General features: G+C 38.8%; 2 protein-coding genes across 2 annotated transcripts in view; one reads left to right on the top strand and one right to left on the bottom strand.

Moving 5' to 3' along the window:
- The window catches only part of ASH2L (ASH2 like, histone lysine methyltransferase complex subunit), a 28497-nt gene extending 18706 nt beyond the window's left edge, over positions 1-9791 (top strand). The window contains exons 13-17 of the mRNA XM_070952198.1: positions 393-586; positions 1825-1917; positions 2981-3079; positions 7704-7763; positions 9594-9791. Coding sequence (XP_070808299.1) covers positions 393-586; positions 1825-1917; positions 2981-3079; positions 7704-7763; positions 9594-9701 — 554 coding nt within the window. The 3' untranslated portion in view covers positions 9702-9791. The remainder of the gene's footprint in view (positions 1-392; positions 587-1824; positions 1918-2980; positions 3080-7703; positions 7764-9593) is intronic.
- Positions 9792-15313: 5522 nt separating this feature from the next.
- On the bottom strand, positions 15314-23723 carry STAR (steroidogenic acute regulatory protein). Its single transcript, XM_070952426.1, has 7 exons — positions 23654-23723; positions 21360-21473; positions 21106-21233; positions 20291-20449; positions 17439-17623; positions 16258-16351; positions 15314-15923 (listed from the first exon to the last, which is right to left on the bottom strand). Exons 1-7 carry the CDS (start codon positions 23715-23717, stop codon positions 15807-15809), a joined length of 861 nt encoding a protein of 286 aa, XP_070808527.1. The 5' UTR covers positions 23718-23723; the 3' UTR covers positions 15314-15806.
- Between the last annotated feature and the right edge of the window lie 363 nt (positions 23724-24086).

Below are 24086 nucleotides of genomic sequence, written 5' to 3'. Positions count from 1 at the left end.
TGTGAAGCTATTTTAACAAGCTACAATGTTGCGTTGCTTGTAGCAAGCAAACAGGAGAAGAGGAGAAAAAAAATCCTTTTTAAAATAAGCCTGAGCTCGCTTTAGTTTAATTCTATTTTTAACTTGACTAAAACTGGGGGACTTCTTTAGAGGACTTTGTGGTGGAAAAGAAAAAAGGATTTCCTTTTTTAGAAAATCTAAATTCATACATTCTTGTTGCATAGGCAAAGATACTTATAGAAACAGCTGTACCATTCAAGGTACTAGGATCGGCTAGCAAGGAACCAAATTTAACTACTTCTACTAAAATAACTACCCCCATAACATTTTGAAGCATTCTGTAGACAAATGCAATCAAGGACTTGACAAACGTAACATTTTGTTTTCTACAGGAAACCTTCAAGCTCCTCTAGGTTACGACAAATTCAGTTACTCCTGGCGTAGCAAGAAAGGGACAAAGTTCCACCAGTCCATCGGTAAACACTATTCATCAGGTTACGGCCAGGGGGACGTGCTTGGTTTTTATATCAGCCTTCCTGAAGACACAGAAACAGCTAAATCCCTGCCAGATACCTACAAAGACAAGGTGGGTCTTCTAATGAAGCCTCATTTTAATAGAGCTGGCTGGGCATTTCCATAGGATGCCATAAGAGCTCTGGAGTTTGTCACTGAAATTCTAGAATAAACTGGGAAACTAATCGGGCAGCATTTTCCGCCGAGCCCTGAAAACATTTCTATTCCAACAAGCTGGTCTGGCCTAACTCTCCCTTTTTAATTGGCTTTTAAACTGTCTTTTAAATTGGGTTTTAAACCTCTTTTGATAAATTTGGATGGTTTTTTTAATCTTTGAGCCTAAATTACTTAATCTGTTTCTTAATAGTTTTTAACTTCTATATGTATTTGTATTTATTATGGCTGTTCACCGCCCTGAGTCCTTCGGGAGTAGGGCGGTATACAAATATGAAAAATAAATAAATAAAATAAATGTCTTAGGATCATAAATGTTCTTTATATAAAACATGTGAAACTTGTGAAATACACTTTGTGTATGGATAGTCAGCCAAGTATTTATTTGTTTGTTTAATTCATATCCCACCTTTATTATTTTTATAAATAACTGAAGGCGGTGAACCTATCTAAACTCCTTTCTCCTAGTGTCCCCACAACAACTCTGTGAGGTGAGTTGGGCTGAGAGTGACTGGCCCAAAGTTACCCAGCTGACTTTCATGGATAAGGCTGGTCTTGAACTCACAGTCTCCTAGTTTCTAGCCTGATGTCTAGATCAAACTGACTCTCAAGTAGATGGGCTCCTAACAAATGTCTAACACTAACCCATCCCTAACAAATGTGTCCCTGAATACTGAGTTCTCTATTCAGTCTGCAACCGAAAGTTTTTTTTTTTTTACTTTTTATTAACCTAGGAAGGAGCTGGTCTGTCTTGATCAGAATAAGTCATTGCAAGCAAATAACAAGCAGGAATGAAAACAAGGGCTGCTATAATTTTCTTGTTTTAATTGAAATATATTTCTATCTTGATTTTTCAGGATGCAGATCTTTGCAATGTACTTTAAAAGTTTGGTTCATATTTACAATCCTTGATATTTGATAGTTGCCCATGTGCTTTTCTCTTGCCTACCACAATCAATAAATGTTTCTATTCTTGCTGAAGAATGGCAGGCAGCAAGGAACAACTCCTATCTGAATTGTTGAATTAATCAGTTGAAGTCACATTTGTGTCAATAACCAGCAGTTGCATTTCTGTCTCATCATTGTTTTACAAATGAATTTCTGGCTTTGATGTCTTCTCCCATGTGTCCTCCTTAGGCTTTGATCAAGTTCAAAAGCTATTTGTACTTTGAAGAGAAAGACTTTGTGGACAAAGCTGAGAAAAGTTTAAAGCAAGCTCTGGGAAGCCAAGTAAGTTGGTCTTTAGAAGCAGACATTGGGCTGCTGAAAAGAATTGCATGTTGTAGAATTGGAAGAGCCCTTTTACATCTGTGAGTCTAATACACTGCCTCGGTGCAGAAATTCAAAGTATCCCCACACACACCAAAAAGAAAAGAACAAAGGTGCCAACTAGCCTCTGCTCTGGGTCATTGATGACTAAGATACAAATCTTGAGTTTCAGCTAATGTGGAGGAATGTGGGAAGGACGGTGATATCAGGAGGGCTACATATTCCCCCTCTCTGCCTTAAATCACAGTATAAATTTATGATAGGCATCTGTAACTAACTCTGAATTGGAATCAAATTGTTTGTTGGAGTCGCCCCATAAGATTTTTGCTTTGTCCCTGTGTTCAATACCATTGTGAAGAGTTTGTATATTTTCAGTCAAGTATCCTCAACAAGGGCTGTTATTAGAGTAGAAATTTGTGATTTCTGTGGACGGCTCGTCAAAAGCTCTTCTCCTTAGAAATACTATTTGAAAATATACTATTCAAAACTTTGCTTGGATGTTTTATATGATATGTAATTCAGTTTTGGGAAGCTTGTGGCTTTTTTTCCCCCTCTAGCCCCCCCCCCTCCCATTTTTTTCCCCTTGTGCCTGTCACAAGTCTTTAAATGATTCTCTGATTATTTTAAATGAACTTTGGGAGAGCTGAGGCTCTTGAATAGTTTCTCAACTGCAGAAAGAGCTTCATCCGCTGCATTTTGAAGATTGCATAAAACTATACATTGCCCATCTCTAATCTCAGCAAATTCTTAAGAACGTTTTCTTAAGAATTCTGTAACACCAAAAATAGTTTTCTATTTTTATAAAATGAAAGAGTCAGATCTTGTGATTCATTTATCTCTTGGATGCTCTACAAAAGCCCTTTCTGCATTTTTTAGGAGAACACAGGGTGGAACCTGAAGGGCCTATATGCCATGTGCTATTAAAGCACAAGTGCAAAAAGGACATGTTGCAGGTCAGAGTGAAATCTCCAAAGATTATAGTTATGCTCTGCTACTTGTGGTGACAAATGTTTGTCTCTTTTAGATAATCTTCTATAAGAATGGTACCAGTCAAGGAGTTGCATACAGAGATATTTTTGAAGGTGTTTATTTCCCTGCAGTATCTCTGTACAAAGGCTGCACGGTATGTAAAAGCTGAGGATCTCAGTTCTTTCAGATCTGGTTGCTTTGGGGCTTGATATGATGTGGGAAGGCCTGACCCCTGAAAGCAGGCTCATCCTAGCACAAGGATTGTGGATCAGTGACACATCTGTTGATGCGAGATTGTGCTTGCCCCCACTCTTCCCAGTCACGGCTCCACAGCATCCATCCTTATCTGCTTGCAAAAGGTTAATAGATGGCAGGGTCATCACCTCTGCCTTCCCGTGGCTGCTCATCATGGGACTGAAAATACCACAATAGCTGATTTGAACTAAGCAGGGGAGTCAATGTTGAGTGTATTGGGAGAAATATTTGCCTAAGTCAGTCTTGCATTTATCAACATCAGTCTAGGAGCCGTCTGAGGTCAAGAGAGCTTACAATGGCATATAGAGTAATGCAGAGGTCTCCAAGCCTTAGGCCTGACTGTGGCATGCCAGAAACTGGGCCACACAAATAAGCCAAGCCCCACCTGGGGGATGCAGGCAGCACACGAAAGCACGTCCCCTCCGGTCTGCAGAAAAACCTCCCTCCAAAGAACCAGTCCCTGATGCCCAAAAGATTGGGGGCCACTGGACTAGTGAGAGAAAAATAGATAACAGTTTCTCCTCTGCAAATTTACCCGGCTAGTAGGAGAAAGAAAGGGGGAAAAAATTTTTGTTTTGGCATGTGCAGAAATGCAGATTTCTGGAGGAAGGCTGTTATCCGGTTTCTCAGCAGAAGCCTTTTTACAGGTAGTCGTCGACTTACAACAGTTCGTTTAGTGACTATTTGAAGCAGGGTGATTTGATTTAAATCATAGTTTTCTACATAAAGACTAATTCTTGCTGGTATAACTTTAATATGCAAGTAGATGAAGATTTTTAGAATAACAACTTTTCATATTAGTTTTTTTATCCCCAGTTTAATAGGTTAATCATTCATATTTGGATAACTTTTCTGTTGTACTTAGGAAGGAGAAAAATAATCATTACCTTAATAATAACAATTTAAATAGATTTATTCAACTGAAACAATAACTTACAGCATATGTTATTTGCTTAAACAAACATCCATATTTGTTAACTAATTTGGCTAAACAAAATATATATATTTTAAGAAACTTAGACTGTCAGCCCAGCCTACACATGAAAAACTTAAATACTGTCCTCTGTAGCTCACTCGTCATCTTCATCTTCTTCTTTGTTCATAATCTGGAAAAGAAAAACAAGCTTTCCTGCTTTATCAGGTCCCAAACGATTTCTCAATTTAGAATGAATGAGTCCAAAGGAAGAGAATATTCTTTCAACGCCTGCAGAAGAAGCTAATGCTGTTACAAGTGAAATCATTACTTGAACAGTCTCTAAATCCAAGTGCTTAAGTGACTTCCACCAGTTCACTGGCGTGACTTCCTTTAAAATATCTTCAGCAAACATATATTTCTTGAATGGTTCCCCCTTAGCTTTGAAGTTTATTATAGTTGGCATTACAGATGGATGATTGCTGGATACCCATGTCATAGCTAACTCCTCTTCCTCAGCACTTAAGTTTTGACCCTGATACTGGATATTGACAATATTTGCCAAAAAATGAGCTGGAGACAGTACTTGTCCCATTCGTTTTTTTAATGCTTGTAATTTAATTCTGTCCATGTGTAGTTCTGTTTTTAAGTGTTCACTCAGTTCCTTCCAAATTTCAACAGCATCAGCAATAAAACAGCTATTTTTCTGTATTTTGTTTAAAGCTTCAGAGATGGGTTTCAGAATGCTCAGCATATGTTCAACATTTCTCATAAGCCCAATGTTGAGGATTTTGGCCGTGACAGCGCCATCTATTTTATCTCGATTTTCTTCACAAACTGTCATCAGAATAGGCCAGTTCTTGATATACTGCTCAAAACAGTCCACCACAGAGTTCCATCTAACATCTTGTGGGAGCGTTAGCTTGGTTCCACCCATCCTTTTCAGAGCTGCTGCAGCAAAATGATTGTTACGGAAGTATTTAGCAATTTCAACAACATTAGTCTTTATTTCTGGAACACTTAAGTCTTTGGCTAAGAGGTGCAGCAAATGAGCACTGCAACCATATGTTATTAGCTTTGTATTCCCTTCCTGCTCTTCTAAATTTCTTCTCATCTTGGATACATTTGCAGCATGGTCTGTGACCAAACTGCATACTAGACATTTGAATTTTTGTTCACATGTTATTATAGCTTTTACTGCAACTTCTTGTAAGTATTCTGCTGTGTGTGCATTTCCTGACATATCAATTGTTTGTGCAAGGAAGACTTTCCCTTCTTCTGTTGTTATACAAGCACATACAATAGGATCATTGTGAACATTACTCCATCCATCAATACTTAGGTTAACAATTCTACCCTCCAGAGCTATTGCACATTGCTCCATTTCTCTGTCATACACTTTATCCAGCAGTTTCCCTGCAACATCTGCTCTGCTGGGTGGACTGTATCCTGGTCTCAGTGACTGAACCATATTAATGAAATGTGGGTTCTCAGTCAGACGGAAAGAAGAGTTCGTTGCATAAACAAACTGGGCAATTTTTTCATCAATTAACTCTTTCTAATCTGCTAGTTTTTATCACACAAATTTATCTATGGTGGTTCCAGGAGGGAAGGGTTTTTTCTTTCTTTTAGGTGATAGTGATATGTGGCTGTGGGTGTCTGATGATGATGATGATGCTAATGAAGCACTATCCTGGATGGATAACTCTGAAACTGTAGAACAGGAGGATGGTGATCTTGAAGGTGGATAGTTTCCAGAATCCATGAATTCCCCTAAACAAAGTCAATGCTGTTATTTTATTGTTTATACAATTTCTGCTTATTGTACACAGCACTGCCCCAAAAGGAATATTTGCTTTTCTTTATAACTCTACCAAATGACAGTAACATGCAGTAATAATAAGAAATATAATTTTGCTCAAACATGACAGTTCAAGGCAGTCTTTAGAAATATGATTCAATAAAAATGTTTACCAACCTGAAGATCCTGCCAGTTCAAATGTGTTTCTTTAGTCATCTTCATCACAGCACTTCTCATGATGTTGCCTCATTCGGGCCTTGCATTTCTTTGTTGCAGTGTTTGCAGTTTGCACGCATGCCTGCCTTACCGATAGGTAAAGGAACTTCATTAAAATATTGCCAAACTGGGTCTCTTTTACGGCCTGCTGCCATTATAGGTTTTTTTCCTCCAAGGAAAGAATGTGATAAACCTCAGGTCATACACACAAAAAGATCCAAAGACTTGTCTGTCTGTGGCTGTGCAGTATTGTGCTCAGAAAGTTTCACTTTCATTTTGTACTGCTTGTCTGCTTGCCCCTTCCTCCTCACACTTAGTTTCACTTTCTTCTTGTGCAGATCTATTCCATTCCAAACAATCAGAAAAATATTGTTTCTATTCTGTTCACTGAACTTATTGAAACTTAGCACTGAAGGGGTTGATTCTGTATTCATAGGTTTGTAGAACAATAGGATTAAGGTCTTTTTCTCAACTCTGTTCATGTTATAACATTTTTGCTGTGATCTCTGCTGAGTCAAATTCAGTTTTGAGAACTGCAAAAGTAAACCAAGCATCTGTGATAATATCTTGTAGGCAGAGAAACTGCCCAATAATCTTACAAAAACCTCTGGAAGAGCATGACATTGTGAATGGATTAATGGAATTTATTTACCAAAAAAATTAAACATATACAGCCTTATTCTACATAATTAAAAAACCAATCTTTATTTCATGATGGAATAACCTTTGGATGGTAATATATTTTCCTCAAAAAGCATTTTATTTAAAAAAAATCCGATTTAAATAAAAAAAATCTGATTTAAATAAAAAAAATCTGATTTTTTTTATTTTTTTTAAAAAATCATTGATTTTTATCCATCCTGATTTGAAATTACCACGCCACTGAAAAAAGTGAGTTATGACCATTTTTCACACTTGTAACCATTGCAGCATCCCCCCTGCTTACGTGATTTACATTAGGATGCTCGACAACTGGTTCATATTTATGACAGTTGCTGTGTCCCAGGGTCACGTGATCCCCTTTTGCGACTTTCTGATGAGCAAAGTCAATGGGGAAGCTAGATTCACTTAACCATGTTACTAAGTTAACTGCAGTGATTCACTTAACAAATGTGGCAAGAAAAGATGTAAAATGGAGCAAAACTCACTTAGCAACATACATTTTGGGCTCAATTGTGGTCGTACGTCGAGGACTACCTGTACTAGTTAAGAAAAAAAGTTTATATTTTATAGGCTGATAACTGAAAGGGAGTTTGCTGTGCCACAATCATAGAAATAGGAGTGTCTGACTTTTTTATAGTAGTAGAAAAATTTGCAGCATAGTAACTTCTTTCCTGTAATTATTTATAAAAGACCCTGTAGAGCTGTATGAGAATGTAGGTCTCCCCCCTTGTTTTAACTTAACACTTTTTAAAATAAATTGCTTTATTTGGGGTAAAATTGTCCTTCAGTCTTTTCCATTATAATTCTCCAGACCAGATGCATCCTTTTTTCCCAATAATACCTGTTGAAATATTGCAGGTGCAGGAGGCAGTACTCAGCAATGCAATAAATGAAAATAAACTAAAATAGAATAAATTTCCTCTTTCATAGGTTTCTATCAACTTCGGGCCCTATTTCAAATACCCACCAAGAGATATTAGTTATCGCCCGGTAAGTTGATGATCAAAATGATGTGTGTCTTTTTTAACTGATGTGATCGAAGGCTTTTTGTGCAAGCAATCTGTAACATTTTTCATGTAAATGAAAACCTGTTTCATTGGCCAAATTAATTTTGTTTCTAGTAGGAGTAATACATGCACATTGGCCCCTGTATAAAATTATACAGATAAAGAAAGAAATAACTTTGCCAGTCTAGTTATGCACTGACCATGTGTAGCTCCTGAAGGTTGTAGTCAGTTGGCTGTGCATTTATCCTGACAGCAAGATTTTCTTCTTAAAAAAAAAAACAACCCTAAGAATTCACACCAATTGCTAGACTATTTGGCTGTGGTCTCATTCACAGTACACAGACATGCCGTTTCATCCTTTGACAAAATATATGTGGATATGGTTTGATTTTCAACTTAAAGGAAGAGGAAGTTGACTAGAGTCAACTGCAGGCAGAAGTTCTGCCGTAAATGATATGGTGTAAGCCACTTAATTCCCCCCTTTTTGTGATAGTCTTTAAGCGACAGATCTCACTGGAAGAAATAACCCATTCATTGGCTGTTAGAAACCAGGAACAGAAAAAGGAAGGATTTGGCTATGCTTTGGTTTAGCTGTACTTTTCTTTTTAAGAAAAAGTACAACTGTCTCCTTCTCCATCAATGAATATGAAGTGGCCTTTGGTGCCTGAAATAAGCAGATCCCATGTAACGTTCATAAATTATCCAAGAAAGGAAAAGCTTAAAGTAGGCTGGATGAAAGGTGAATATATCTTACCCAGTGGTGGGTTGCTACCAGTTCATCCAGGATCAGGCGAACCGGTAGTGGCAGTGGCGGGACAGAAGTGTCCTGTGCACACAAGCACGTGCACGCCCACAAGCAAACAGGTAGCGACGGGTTTTGAAATCTGCCCCTGATCTTATCAATGTAAGCAGTGATGTTCTGCATTTATGTTCCCTCTGGGCTTCGGTGACTCCTAGCACCTTATATTTATTTATTCATTTGTTTAAAACATTTATTGGGCTGCCTATCTTGGGAAACACTGCTCTGGGTGGCTAACTGCAGTAATAAAAACACAAGCATAAAATCGTCCAACAAACAGACAAGAAAAAATCCAAGCACATTCATCCAGAGTCACCTTATAAGGGACATGGCTGGCATAAAAATTTAATAAATCTATACAGGCCTTCCAGCTCCAGCTTTGCTACCCCAATGCCTGGGAGAAAGGCCAGCTGTCAATGGCTTTCCAGAAAGCTAAGGAAGCAGGATCGATCCTGCCAGATCTTAAGGTTGGCACGAGTGTTCCACAGGGCACGAGGCCAGTATGCAAAAGGCTCTGCAACATATTACCAGTGTGTTATCACTACTGAGTGCAGAACTCTTTCAAAATGCCTTTGTCCCTCCACCAGGAAATGGGTAATAAAGGAGCCGTGGTGGTGCAGTGGTTAGAATGCAGTGTTGCAGGCTAGTTCTGCTGACTGCCAACAGTTCGATCCTCACTGGCTCAAGATTGACTCAGCCTTCCATCCTTCCGAGGTCAGTCAAATGAGAACTCAGATTGTTGGGGGCAATATGTTGACTCTGTAATCCACTTAGAGAGGGCTGTGAAGCACTATGAAGTGGTTTATAAATCTAAGTGCTATTGCTAGTAACAGGATCCCACTCTCTCATCCCCTCGAAATCATGTCAAGAATTGCACTGTTTGATTGACTAATATTCTGTTGCAGACTCTTATTATACTGTTTTTCAAAGTGTGCAGATGCAGACTCAGTCTTAGTTGCTTTGTATGTGAACACTAAACCAAAGGAACTCTCCCTTTTCTCTCCCTTCTTGTAGGTCAGTGACATGGGTTGGGTCGCTGTAGTAGAGCACACACTGGCAGACGTCTTGTATCACGTAGAAACAGAAGTTGACGGGAGACGCAGTCCACCTTGGGAGCCTTAAAAGATGCAATGTATTTATTTTTTATTTTTTACAAAAAGAAAAAAATGGTAGTGGTAGAGGGGAAAAAGTAATAAATGTCTCTTTTTTAAGTTTCTAGATTTGTGCAGCTCTTCAGTCTTCCTCCCCCCCCCTTTTTTTTTTTTAAATTCTTCCTCCTACAAGCAGAGCAAGCAGTAAGCCAGAGGGTGGCCTCTTTGGGAAGATAGGAAAGAAAGAGATTCTAAAGGTCTACTGCAAGATAAGCAGGAATATTCTTCTTTCCAAAATGACTCCTAAAAAATGGAGCTTTCTAAAAAAAAAAAAAAAAAGGTAAAGTTGACCTTTTCCAAGTCAAGATCTAGGGATATCACTGAGGTTGAGAACTGAAAGATGCAAACACTGCTGTTATCTTTTACCCCACCTCTGTCTTTGAAATGCATTAAGGGGGGAAAGTACACAAGAACACTAAATAACAGAGAAGTTAAGGAACGATCAATTTAGCGTCTTTTCCATCAAGAGAAAAGTAGGACTAGAGGCGACTTTATAGCAGTGAGGGGCTGGCCCAGAGAAGAGGGAGTCAACATATTTTCCAAAGCACCAGAAGGCAAGATAAACAATAGATGAAAACTAATCAAGGAGAGAAATAACCTGGAACTAAGGAGAAATTTCCTAACAATGAGAAGAATTAACCAGTGGAACAGCTTGCCTTCAGAAGTTATTGGTGCTCCATCACCGGAGGCTTTTAAGAAGAGACTGGACAGCCCCTTGTCTGGAATGATATAGGGCAGTGATGGCTAACGTTTTTGCCACCGCATGCCAAAGCGGGGGGAGCTGGATGTGTCGTGCGTGTGCCCACACCCATAATACTATACGCCCCGCCCCCTGCACATGCGTGCATGCCCCCCCCATGCTCTCCCTGCTTTGGCACATGATGGCATGGTGGGCTTGGTAGGCCTGTTTTTCACCCTCCCCAGGCTCCAGAGCCTTTCTAGGAGACTGAGGAGGGCAAAAACGGCCTTCCCACCCCCCTGGATGCCCTCTGGAGGCAGGAAACAGTCTGTTTTCCCTACTTCTTGTGGGGCCCGAAAATCAGATGGCCGGTGCACGCATGCGCACCGGATCTGAGCTCGCGTGCCCACCACGTGCCACAGGTTCGCCATCACGGGTATAGGGTTTCCTCCTTGAGCAGGAGGTTGGACTAGAAGATCTCCAAGAGTCTCTTCCAGCTCTGTTCTGTACATATGTATGTAAGACAACAATGTCTTGATGGGACAAACCCTGATATATTTATTACTGCACATTTTTTTAATTACAGTACATTTGGTGTGTGCCAGTTTGTAATTTTTAGTTTCAATTTTAGTAAAGAAACACAACAACCCCCACCAATGTACTAAGTTAAAAGTAAATAGATTTTTTAAAAAAGAATAAAAGTATGGGATTGTACATTTACCGATAGACAAAGATAATTTGGGGGAAGAGGGAAATATTGCTAATTTAGCTAATAAATTGTTTGCAGTTTTGATTATTTTTTCTTTGTAGGGTTTTTAAAATTCTTTAATTGGGCTAATTTTTCAACCAAAGCAATTTCCTACACTTGAAACATGGAGCGTATTTAAAAATATTGTGCTTTGCAGGTACAAACCTGGCAGCTAACAACAGGAGTTGAATGAATCTTTTAATTGTCACTATTTATGGTTTGGAAATGACAATATTGCCCATTCAAAAGGTTCATTGTGATGGATTGTGAACTGATTTTTTTTCTAATTTCAAAAACATCATAGAGATAATTAATTGAACACACCAAAAATATACTGCTCAAAAAAATAAAAGGAAGACAAGCTGAAGACATCCGAGATCTGAATGAATGAAATAGCCTTATTAAATGCTTTGTTCTTTACATACAGTAGTTTATACACTGTTCAAACAACTAAAGGGAACACAAAACTACTGTATGTAACGAACAAAGTATTTAATAAGGCTATTTCATTCATTCAGATCTCGGATGTCTTCTGCTTGTGTTCCCTTTATTTTTTTGAGCAGTGTAGTAATACCAATTTGTTTCCCTACAGACAATCTAGAAAATTTGCGAAATAAGATACTATATATTGCAGTTTTGAGAGAATGTGGATTGAGTATGGAAATAAGTTTAAAGGGCAACAAGCTTTAAAGCCGTTTTATACCATAAAACATTTCAGTGAGATTCAGGTTTAAATCACAAACAATTATCCCACTGACTATAAACACTATTAATGATCTTTAGGAATGACATTCAGATACTGTAGTATACATGAAAGTTTGAATTAATTTATTTGAACCAAGCCAGAATGTGGGGCCAATTTTTTTCTCATGGCATTCCAATTCACAATTGGAGAAAAGTAGATAAAGTATGGTATATAAATTTTATGAAAAAGGAACAGAATAAAAACAGGATATTGATCTTGAAGATCATATTGAAATGATGGCAGAAGAAGCAAATGTTAAATCTTGGTGGGAGGGGTGGGTGGGTGGATGGATGGATAGATAGATAGTTAGATAAGCAGGTAGGCAGGCAGACATAATTTTATTAAACTTTAAATACAAATGAAAATAACGGAGACATGGGTAAAGGAAAAAGGAAAAAAAGATGTAGAGGAAAAGAAAAAAAGTGAATTCCAACTTTTTGATGCAATAAGTTATATAGTAGAGTTATAATCACTACTTTTACATCTGTATAGTTAATTAGCTATTTCTATAACGGCAACCTATTTGAATCATCGAAATCCAAAATCAAAGTTTCATTTTCTTCTCTTTTGAACAGGAAGTCTAGAAGCAGTTTCCAAGTGAATACAAAGCTAGATATATTCTTCCCCTTAATTAAAAGTTAACTTTGCCATCTCTGTCAGTTCTATCACTTTTTTTCTATTTCCTTTGATTTTTATAGTGAACTTTAATTGGATACATAACATGAGATGCTCCTTTGAACAAAGCACATACAACATACTTTATTTTATTCATTTTTCTTTTTATTCATACAGGGTAGATTCACATAATTATAACCACAGAGTTGCTGCTTTGTTAGAGCACTAATTTTAATTTGTAGCTACACCTTTGCATTGCTCAGATCATAGAAAGTACTTTTTCATGTACGTTAAAAGGCATACAGGTAGTCCTTGATTTACCACAGTCCATTTAGTGACCATTTGAAGTTACAACGGTGCTGGAAAAAAGTTACTTATGATCATTTCCCACACTTACTGCTGTAGCATCCCCATGGTCACCTGATCAAAATTGGGATGCTTGGCAACTGGTTGGTATTTATGACAATTGCAGTGTCCCGGGTCATGTGATCCCCTTTTATAACCACCTCACCAGCGAAGTCAATGGGGAAGCCAGATTCACTTAACAACCGTGTTACTAACTTAGTGATCCAGTTAACAACTGTGGCAAGAAAGGTCGTAAAATGGGGCAAAACTCCCGTAACAAATGTCTCACTTAGAACAGAAATTCTAATTACTGTTGAAATTCTTACAAATTGTGGTTGTAGGTCGAGGACTACCTGTACTATGGTGTTAGTATATCAGATTCTCCATACATCTCAAGATAGGTTGATTGGTTGAAGTCATGAAAACTATGAATCAGAAACACTTCACAAATCTTAACTAGAATAAATAATTAAATAAAATTTAATTGCAAACAAGGGGGAAGGAAAATAAATATTGACAGACTGGATTTTATAGATGGCTGTGGGAAACTCTTCCTGGTTTGATTTAACATTGCTAGTGACTCCTGGGGTTAAAGGCCAAATGAAGTGACATTAGATCAAACTGGTGTCACCCATCCCTGCTCTGCGAATGGGCAAAACGTTGCAAAACGTCACATGACAGCAATGTGATGCGGCAAGTTTGACACCCGTGCATTAGATGCTCCTTAACATTTAAAACATAAGTTTTTAACATTTTAACTAGCATTCATCCTTTTCTTCCCTCCAACAAGCTGAGTAAAGACCAATCTCTGATGTAGATATTTGTTGTGGCTTCAGATTTCCCACTGGTGATAATTTAATGGGGAGAAGGGTAACATATGGAAGGAATTAAAATAAAGTTATCATTTTGCCTGCTACAGACGCTGAATTAGATTTTTGAATTGTTGATAATAAACAGTAGCACATCCCCCCCCCAAAAAAATTCTCTTTGCTATTAAAATAGTTCAGAACAGATTTTTTTCAGATTCCTTGCAAGCAGAGACAAAGCTTCTGCAATATATAATAAGGACAGAATAAGCAGAGTTACTTAGCAAGTAAACAGCAGTGTTGCAAATCCTTGAAACTGATTGTGCTTTTTATTGTGGACTTTTGGAGGGCATAACTGTTATGTGGCTTTTAAAACTTAAGCTACCATCAGCTCTGGTGTTTAGTGACGTTATCAGACAAGGACTATCTGCCGGTTTTGGTTGATCTGGGGAAAAAACAAGTAACTTTTCACCCTTCCTTTTATACTAAAGTTCAGACAGAATCGGATAGCACGTTTGAAAAACCTAGGACAGAGCTGACATCAAGAGTTAGCAACAATGTGTATCTATCCCAGTGTTTTTCAAACTCCATACTGACTGACAGATTCTAGGAGTTGAAGTCCACGTAGCTTAAAGTTGCCAAGTTTAAAAAATACTGATCTATCTTACTTGCCAAGGCTGGGTGGATTGTCTTCATTGCTAATCTTTGGAACTTCCCATTTTATCCATCTTCAAAGAAGAAAATAGGAACAGGTGGAAAACAATAATTGATTGGGTTCTTGGGCCTTCAAAGGTCAGCAAACAAATCAGGCAGAAGATGGATGTGATGAGACAGATCTACTTTCCAACCATAATTAGGCATTGACCATAATTTAATACTATGCATAGTCTCCGTTCCCATTTCACACTTAAATTGAATCCATGAAGGCTTAGTGTTCTGTGAAAACATCAAAAGAACATTAGTTGACCAGATCAACTAGTGGAGTTAGATTTAAACTTCACTTTTAATAAAGCCAATATTGCAGAGTTCAGTTAACTCTACTTAAGCGTATCATGGGAACTAGTGACCCTTGAATTAATCCTTAACCTTTCCCAAGATTTAGGAGCCACATGATGGTAGTCAAAAACAGAAGGGGGAAAAAAAGCAGGTGGGGCATCCGTCTGAATCTTCCTTTGGTAGTGGCATTCTAGCTTGGAAACAGGAGTTTGTAAATGATGGGGAAGGACACAACAGCTATCTTTGTAACACCTAGGGGGGTTGTAAAAATGGCTGCTGTGATACAATCCCAGCTGATCATCTGCCAAACTGGGATGAGTCAAGAGACTAAGAGAAGGTGATGGCCAGCAACTTTTAACTAAGGTATCACTCTGGACATGACACTTCTTTCTGTAAAAGTATTTTGGAGCAGCCTTACTGCAGGTCAGACTAACTGTCCACTTAGCACCACTTATTGGCATACCGGTAATTCTCTAAATCCTTCTGCAAAACTCCTTCTCATCTCTTGGTTCCTGTCAGTTGCTTTGAAATTAAAAGGTTACAGATCAAACCTGGCACATCAGTAAGTTGCAAAGATAGGTTAACCCACTCCAAGCACACTGAATACTAAACCAAGTATAGCGAGCCAGTGCATTATTGTCCAGGGGAAACTAATATGTTCATCAAAGATGCTGGTTCTTTCCTCTCTTAGTCTTGAACTCTAGTTGTGTCCTACTGTAGCCTATCATGTAGGCTCAGGCAGTCTTCTCGATACAGTTTATCTTGCCTTATATATTTCAGAATTTAGAAGTTGATACGAAATAAGATGCAACATGTTGCCCATCAAGAAATTGTTAGCCTTTTGAGTCCCAGCAAACTGCATGGTTGATGCCATCATTGATATCACTTGGTATCACCTCCAGTGCCTGCTATACCTAAGCCAGATATCTTATTCTGCCAGAATCCTGAACACAAGCTTTCTGTACCGCTTTCTAAGGGGAAGCTCTTAAACATAAGGATGCAACATAAAGGAAAGAAGTCTGCCTCTTAACAGGAACGAGTGGGAAGCATCAATTGTCTGGGGTAGAGTCTTCAGTCAGTGATCCATGAGTGGCTGGAGTCAGCATCATCCAGGAAAAATTGCCAGGAGGGAAAATTTATTTTTAGCATCTGAGGGCTTGTGCAGATGTAGATTTGGTCAAACGATTGCGGAGGTGGTTAGCAAAATCCATTTGGGTTTGAGAAAGAACTTGGTTGATCAATGTCTTTGGAAGCCATCCCTGGAATTAAGGGGAAAAAAATAGTGGGGATGTTAAACCAGGTTGCTATACAGTTAGAAGTAGACTTAAACTTCATGTCAAGAAAAAGAAACTTAGTAGTTCAGCAGCTTCTGGAGAGCTACAATTTGGGGACTATAAATTTTGTAAATTTATTAAGCCTGCATTAAGGAGTTTTATGTTTCTGGTCTGAAATTTGCTACTGATAAGTTTTAACTATGAAAACAGAAGGGGAGTTGATTTCTTCTCCAGTTCTCCATGTACACATTTAACATGAAAGTATGTTTGTAAAAGTAACATTCACTATAATTTAACTTGGTTTGCCCTATATCTTTACCTTTAAATCAATGCTGAGAAGCCAGGTTAACTTGGTTTGTGAGGGATTTCCTAGAACTGGACGAAGAACCATGCATGTGGGACCATTTTCCGCTCTGCAGAAAAGAAAGAAAATAGTTAAGCAGAGGCCCAAGAACGACATGGAACAACTCAGCCAAAGTTCAGTTCTTTATATGCTTACACTCAACAGACAGAATCTTGCCAGACTAAACCCTTACTACTTACAGCCTAAGGGATATATCCTGAGAGAGTCTAGGGATGGCTATCCTTTCTCCCTTTGTCTTTGATCCAGCTCTGGAGTGTGGTGCCTCTTTTTTTTTTTTTTTTTTTTTAATACAATTTTATTTATTTTTTTACACAAGTAAAATATAGTAACAATTCTGTCTGACATCGGATTCGCAGTGTTTATACATATATACATGAGTAAATGTCTGGTGTCATTTATACTATACATTTCTAATTAATTTCTGCACCTTTTATTCCTTCCTTAATTCTATCATTTATCCATTCGTACCATCTTCCCCACACAGTATCATAATCGGAATTTTCATCATCATTTATCTCGTGTGTTAATTTACTTATCTCTGCACACTCTAATATTTTATTAATTGTAAGGTCATCTGGTGGTAGGTCTTTCTTTTTCCAGTATTGAGCGTATGCTAGTCTGGCAGCTATGGAACAACTCAGCCAAAGTTCAGTTCTTTATATGCTTACACTCAACAGACAGAATCTTGCCAGACTAAACCCTTACTACTTACAGCCTAAGGGATATATCCTGAGAGAGTCTAGGGATGGCTATCCTTTCTCCCTTTGTCTTTGATCCAGCTTTGGAGTGTGGTGCCTCTTGTCTTGCCCCCTCCCTCCTTGAATGTGCTTCCTTCCTTCCTGGGAAACTACCATTTTATTGAAGTCCATCACATCACCTCCCTCTCCATTGACAACATCCCTCACATCAACATGTCATAACTTATTTCAACCCATCGGCTAAGAGAAGATGTCAGCTATCTCCTCATTAATAACTATATTGGGTCTTAGGGTAACTCTCCACATGTGTTGGGTTACAACTCCTGTAATTTTCCAGGATTGCTGAGGAGAGTTCTGATACAACTTAGTTTGAAGGACCTAAATTTGGGCATCTGTTCCGTAACTGAACTATGTAATTTAAGTAAAGGCAAGGGATACCTGATAACTCCTTTTTGTTCTGGCATGGTGGCATAAGTGGTTGACATGCCAGCTAGGAGGCATGTAGATCCACGCCGTTTGGAACACCGGATGCTGACAAAGTCTCGTGGACCAATTACGTTGCCAGGAGTTGCTGCTGATGTTTCATGAGTGATCACGGTGTCTTTGCCAATCTTCTGAAGAATCTATGAAAAGATGGGCATTTTAATGATGATGGTAATACTACTACTACTACTACTACTACTAATAATAATAATAATAATAATAATAATAATAATAATAATAATAATAATATCATGACCTGACCATAGAAACTACACGGCTATGTATGAAACATGCCACAGTGATACTCATTGTCATCGGGGCACTTGGTACCATGTCCAAGAATTTCACAAAATACTTCAAGAAATTGCAGCTTCCTGCAATAACAACCAGTGGAATTGAAAAAAACTGCGCTACTCGGAACATCATATATCTTAAGAAGGTACTTGATCGATACCTAGGACGCTGGCAGCAACCCATATGAACCATTAGCACCAGTCAATGGTATTTATGACACATATTTAAATGTCCAGTTGACTGAGTTTTATTTTTAATGAAATAATAATAATAATAATAATAATAATAATAATAATAATAATAATAATAATAATAATAATAATAATGGCATATTGTTCCAAATGACGATCTGTCTGGATCTTGTGGGACTTTCGAATACATACGGATCAACATTTGGAACACAACATGCCAGATATCACAGTTGTCGAAAACCGAAGCATACAATTTATTGATATTGCTGTACCAGGAGATGTCAGAGTCAAAGAAAACGAAAAAATCACGAAATATCGTGACCTGGCCATCGAAACTATGCGATTATGATGAAACATGTAACAGTGATACCCATTGTTATTGGGGCACTTGGTACCATGTCCAAGAATTTTATAAAATAAATTTATTTTATAAAATAAATTTTATAAAACATCAATAAATTTCAGCTTCCTGCAATAACACCAGCGGAACTGCAAAAAACTGCGCTACTTGGAACATCATACATCTTAAGGAAGGTACTTGGTCGATACCTAGGATGCTGGCAGCAACCCGTATCAACCATCAGCATCAGTCAATATTTGTGATACATTTTTAAATGTTCAGTTGACTAAGTTTCATGTTTAATGAATAAAGTTTATAATAATAAATAATTTATAATAATACATTTGCCTATCCCAGGTTGTTGGGAAGGACTTAATAGATGGATAAAAATGCCGAATCCAATCCGAACATCTGGCTGATTGTGCAACAGATCATTAAAAAGACAAAGCAATTTTTTTATGGAGAAAGAAAGTTGGAGCATTTCAAAAATGTAGAATGAATTCAACTTTGGATCACAGCTTAAAGAGTCAATGCTATGGAAGAGGCAATAAATGTATTCCCACATCTGTAGGGAAGGAGACACTAGAAGTGAGTTTCTTGTCTTGCCTACATTTGGGAGCTGTTAGCTTGTAATTGCCCCAACACTAACTCAGAAGCTGGGAGCATCTCTGACTATACACAGCCAATATATTGGAGGAACCTTCCCCCAAAATAGTGAGAAACAGAACACATTGAAAGAGTGAGTAGCTGGTGGAGAACCTAACCACAAAAACTTATAATTGGCTTCAGGAGGAAGAGAGATGTACATTTACCATTGTACATAAATGGTGAGGAGGTGGAGATGTTGGGTAGTTTTAAATTTTTGGGCATTTATATCTCGGAGGACCTCTCATGGACTATGAATGCTAACATGCTTGTGAAGAAGGCACAGAAGAGGCTGTACTTCCTGAGAACGCTCAGGAAGATAAATCTATCTCAGCATCTACTTCTGTCCTACTATCGCAGCACCATTGAGAGTGTCCTGACATACGGCATTCTTGCATGGTATGGGAGGAGCTCTGTAGCGGACAAAAAAGCTCTACAGAGAATCATTAAAACTGCCCAGAATATCTTCAGACTCCAGTTACCAGCCCTGGACAACATTTTCGAATCTCGCTATTTGAGAAAGTTGCATAACATTCTCAGAGACTCTTCCCATCCAGTTTACAATCTTTTTGGACTGTTGCCTTCTGGCAGAAGATACAGAACAATTAAAACTCGGACCATGTTTTCTGAATATTTTTTATTTCAGAGCTATAATTGCACTTAACAATGAACTAAAGGGCCACCATCAGTGAGCTGTTGGACAGGATTACTTGGTCTCTTGGTGGATGTTTGGGTGATTTAGGGGTGAGGAATTGTGGTGGGTGGGAGTGTGTTTGGGGATTGTTATGTGTGTTGGACCTGGTCTTTGGGTGTTAAGTGAATTTCGTATGGGTATACTGTGTATACACGTACAATGACAATAAAGTTATTTATTATTTATTTATTTATTTAATGTTCAGCTCAACCCCTAGCTGTTGCAAATTTTATTTTTGCACTTTCACTTGCTTATGTTACAAGTAAAGCTTATTGTACATCAGGGTTTTGTACTCCATTGAATATTCTCCAGCAATTTAACTGTAGGTATCATTTTACTTTATTACTATTCTTACCAGGGCCGGATTTAGATGAAAAGAGGCCCTAGGCTATTCCACTTATGAGGCCCTTTCACCTATAGTGAAAGTGTAATTTTAATTTTGCTAACAATTTGAATGTAGGCCCCTCTTGATCTTGAGGCCCTAGGCTGAAGCCTAGTTAGCCTATAGGAAAATCCGGCCCTGATTCTTACTGAACAATAGTTTTGCTTCTAAAAGTTTCGAAAGGCCCACTAAAGCAAAGCATGTGCAACCATGCAACCTTTTCTCAATTCCAAAAAGGGCCTCTACCTGCAAGAGCCTTACCTTGATTTCTTTAATATTCGGATTCCATTCTGCCATCTGCTCCATCTTTTCCACTAACTCATCATAGACACAATCCAGGGGTTGATCAACCACTACCTCAAGCTGGAAAACCTTCCCCACATCAGGCAACACTTTGCTCAAGACTTTGTCACCATTGCCCTGTAGAAATAAACAAGAGACATTGATTTAACTGGTAGGTATTAATGGGATAATAGGGACGTGGTGGCTCAGTGGGTAAGACGCTGAGCTTGTCAATCAAAAAGTTGGTGGTTCGAATCCCTAGTGCTGCGTAATGGGGGGAGCTCCTGTTACTTGTCCCAGCTTCTGCCAACCTAGCAGTTCGAAAGCACATAAAAAATGCAAGTAGAAAAATAGGGACCACCTTTGCAAAGGTGCACAGCGTTCCGTGCACCTTTGGCATTTAGTCATGCCGGCCACATGACCACAGAGACGTCTTTGGCTTTTCGGCTTTGAAATGGAGATGAGCACTGCCCCCTAGAGTCGGGAACAACTAGCACATATCCCCTAGCATATGTGCGAGGAGAACCTTTACCTTATTAATGGGATACATAGGCATTTTGAGACAGCCCCAGCTGTACAACGTCATGTACACAGGGCAATCCTTGAAGCCCCCAGGTTCCTCTGCCTGAGGTAAGAGACCTGATTAAATTCTACTTATATTTCTGTTGTGGCTCATAATGCTACAACCAACCATTTCTTATTGCTTTTCAACCATTTCTACTTTATAGCAACCTGAATTTTATCACTATGTCATAATAATAGATAGACGCCTCTCAGAAAACTGTTAAGCGTACCATCACTGCCTCTGTTTTCCAGCCACTTTTTTCTCCAAGAATATTCAGAGACTTCTGGATAGCCTCCTCTCCTTGCTTGATGTAGGACATCTCCATATCACTGAAAGGGTTCTCTTCCAGCCTTGAACCTGCACAATTGAATTAGATTTAAGAAATAGAAATGAAAAAACCCTACAATATTCAGTCATTACCACCAGCACACTCAAACAGGGAGGTCCTTTCTGGGAAGAAAAGGGAAATCACATCCTACTTGCCTAGAAGAGAACTCCTTCTGTGTACGTTGTTGATCCATTGGGTAGGCCCAGGCCTGGAAAATGCCACTTTCTTCAGTTCCTGGACAATGGCTACAGCTGCTTGTCTCTTCAAACCTAAGAGGAAAAAGTCCCAACGTTATTGGGGAGGAAAGAAAAGGAATTCTGCACTGATTGTATCTTCACCCTCTTTCAGAGGCTACAAAAGAACAATGTCTTGGTATCCTGTAAATGTGTTGAGACTACAACACCTACCATCCCCAGCCAGCACAACTTCTGGGGTGGGCAATGTGTGTTGTTGGTTGCACATCTGCAGAGGGCAGGCATGAAAAACTTTGATTCTGAATTTTCCAGAATTTTGGAGAAATGAATCCTGCACTGAAGAGCAGAAGATACTGTGCCTCCAGTTGCAGAAAACCACCAGTTTCTTCCTGCTTCAGAGAATGTCTGTTTGCACTTTAAAATAATCGCTTGCACATTTATTTGGATAAAAGTTCATCAACAATTTGATATTCTTCTGCTTTTTTTATTTTTAAATAATTCAGTATACGGAGAAATCCATCCAATTCTTCTGTCTTCTGTGTTTGCACAGTTGTCTTAAATTGATTATTAAATTAATCTTTGGCCTGGAGGGATTGTTGTTCAATACACAACTAAACAAGCTAAATTCCAAAATGGGCCCTAACAGACCATAATCCCACCCCTGATTTTGATAATATATAGCAGGGTACCTAAGGTGCTAAAGGTTAATACAGAAAATAAAATTAATGCACTATGGCTAAAAAGAAGCACTTGAGTTACTGAAAAAGGCATGGCAGAGCACGATTTGGATAAAACAACCACCTTGCTTAAGTATCGCAGATCTGAGTCTGGTCAGTGCCCAGATGGGAGTCTGCTTGCAAACCCCATTTTTGCTGTCTTGAGATCCAGGATGAATGAAAAGTAGAATATAAACATTCTAGATGAATATATCAACTAACATAATTCAACTAATATAATCGCCTTAAGTCACTCCTGCTTTTGAGCCATTCTTTGACTCCTGATAGTTCTTACGTGCCGTATTTGACCAATTGTAGGGAAAGAAGGAAGGTATTTTTCTAAATACAAATCAATGGTAATTGCAAGACTAGCTAGAGTCTTAGAAGGAGAGAGAGTTGGTTTATCACTGTCCTCAATGGTCCTATAATATTTTCCCTCCAAGCTGCCAATAACCTCAGAAGGAGACTACTTCTGGCACTACAATCAACATAAGAACTAGTACTCCTCAACACATGACTTTGGAAAAGCCTTACGATGCTAACCACTAAATCCACTGATATTGAAAGCAGAGCTGGCCTAACAGTGCTTATTGTAAGGGTAGAGGAAAAAGAAAGAGAAATAAAACCCTTAACTGCCAATGCACAAATCTTAGGCTATCAATAGGCAGGAAGAGTTTGCCCTCAACAACATCATGCAAGGCAGAAAGTAACAGCTGACACTTTTCTCCACTAGAAAACCTGTTTCTGAATAATGCAGAACGACTATTCGCGTGTGCATCTGAGGGGCTATTGTAGGTAAAGGTGCTGATTTAGTGGCCCGTGGTCTGAATCTGCAAAACATTTTTCTGTTGCTCAATTTACATGTAGCCTTGTTGCATTTCATCTGGTGTCCAAAACATAACACTTGGGCCATGATAAATCGGCAGCCAGAAGAACGCAAGCAGTACCTTCAAAGGAAGGGTGTATTCCCTATCACCTTCATTCTCTCTTATTCTCTCTCCTTGCACTCCAGTTCTCCTCCACTCCAACTGGATCCTAACAATCTCCCAAACTTATTACAGCATGCTTCTGCCTTCATTGTACCTATGCTGCTTGATAAAACAATGCACAAAATTAATCCCGAGAACTAACAGATTAGCATTTCAACTCCGTCAGGAAATCTTTGCAGGCTGCAGGGACCCATCCTGCCTATCTGGAAAAAAATTAACCTTCCATTGATCTTCCACCTTCAAATTTTATCTCTTAACTGCTCATGAATACCTATTGATTTGGTTTGATCTGTATTGATTTCCAAAGCAAAAAAACAACAACAATATAGGTGCTTCATTATGGTTCAGGAAGAAAGCATTAGTTTTGGTTGGAGAAAGGATCAGGATCAATCTTCTCAGCCTAACCCGTCTTTCAAAGAGCTAAACATGAACAGCTATCCTGAACGATTCAAAAGATTTGTCCTGAATTCGGCTACTCTGACTCAACCAACCCTGAAATATTGTCTCCAGTTTTCTCTTGCTGTTCAAGAATTATGTTATTCATCCTTACCTGTCATGTTGGGCAAGTGTCTGTAGGAAATTCCGGCACAAAGCTTGAATGTTGCTGGCAGCATCGCAAGAGTCTTTAAGTCTCAAAGGATTCCTAATTTGCGTTGATACTCCTCTTGTCTTTGAGCTCCAGGAGCTATTGCTGTCACTGAAGGCTCTGCTGATCTCTGCTCTTAAATACAGCTGATGAAGGATGCTGTTTTGTCAGCTGGGAGATAAGGAAAGACATCACTTACAGCAAGCTGGCTGACACCAAGGCCAATCTCGTCCTCTCTGGAATTGGGGGGCGGGGGGGGGGAGGGACAAGTGGGAGGCATTGAAATTGCAAGGGAAGCTCCACCCAAGGGCAGGCTGCACAATCCCCGAAGGGTTTAAGTCAGTTTATCTCCTTTTGAAGTTGCCAGATGTTCTCCAGGCAGAGTCGCTATGCTTCG

Source organism: Pituophis catenifer, unplaced genomic scaffold, assembly GCF_029215685.1.
Source record: "Pituophis catenifer annectens isolate HBS135680 unplaced genomic scaffold, rPitCat1.0.hap2 SCAF_12, whole genome shotgun sequence".
Lineage (NCBI taxonomy): Eukaryota > Metazoa > Chordata > Lepidosauria > Squamata > Colubridae > Pituophis > Pituophis catenifer.
This window is presented reverse-complemented; position numbering and strand designations above follow the sequence as displayed.

Bases quoted from the DNA above. Each gene is read 5' to 3' on its own strand.
- STAR (XM_070952426.1), bottom strand. From the start codon at position 23,717: ATGCTGCCAGCAACATTCAAGCTTTGTGCCGGAATTTCCTACAGACAC. The intron at 21,474-23,653 runs GTAAGGATGAAT...TTTTCCTCTTAG, and splicing joins ACACTTGCCCAACATGACAG to GTTTGAAGAGACAAGCAGCT. The intron at 17,624-20,290 runs GTAAGGCTCTTG...ATCTTTTCATAG, and splicing joins CGAATATTAAAGAAATCAAG to ATTCTTCAGAAGATTGGCAA.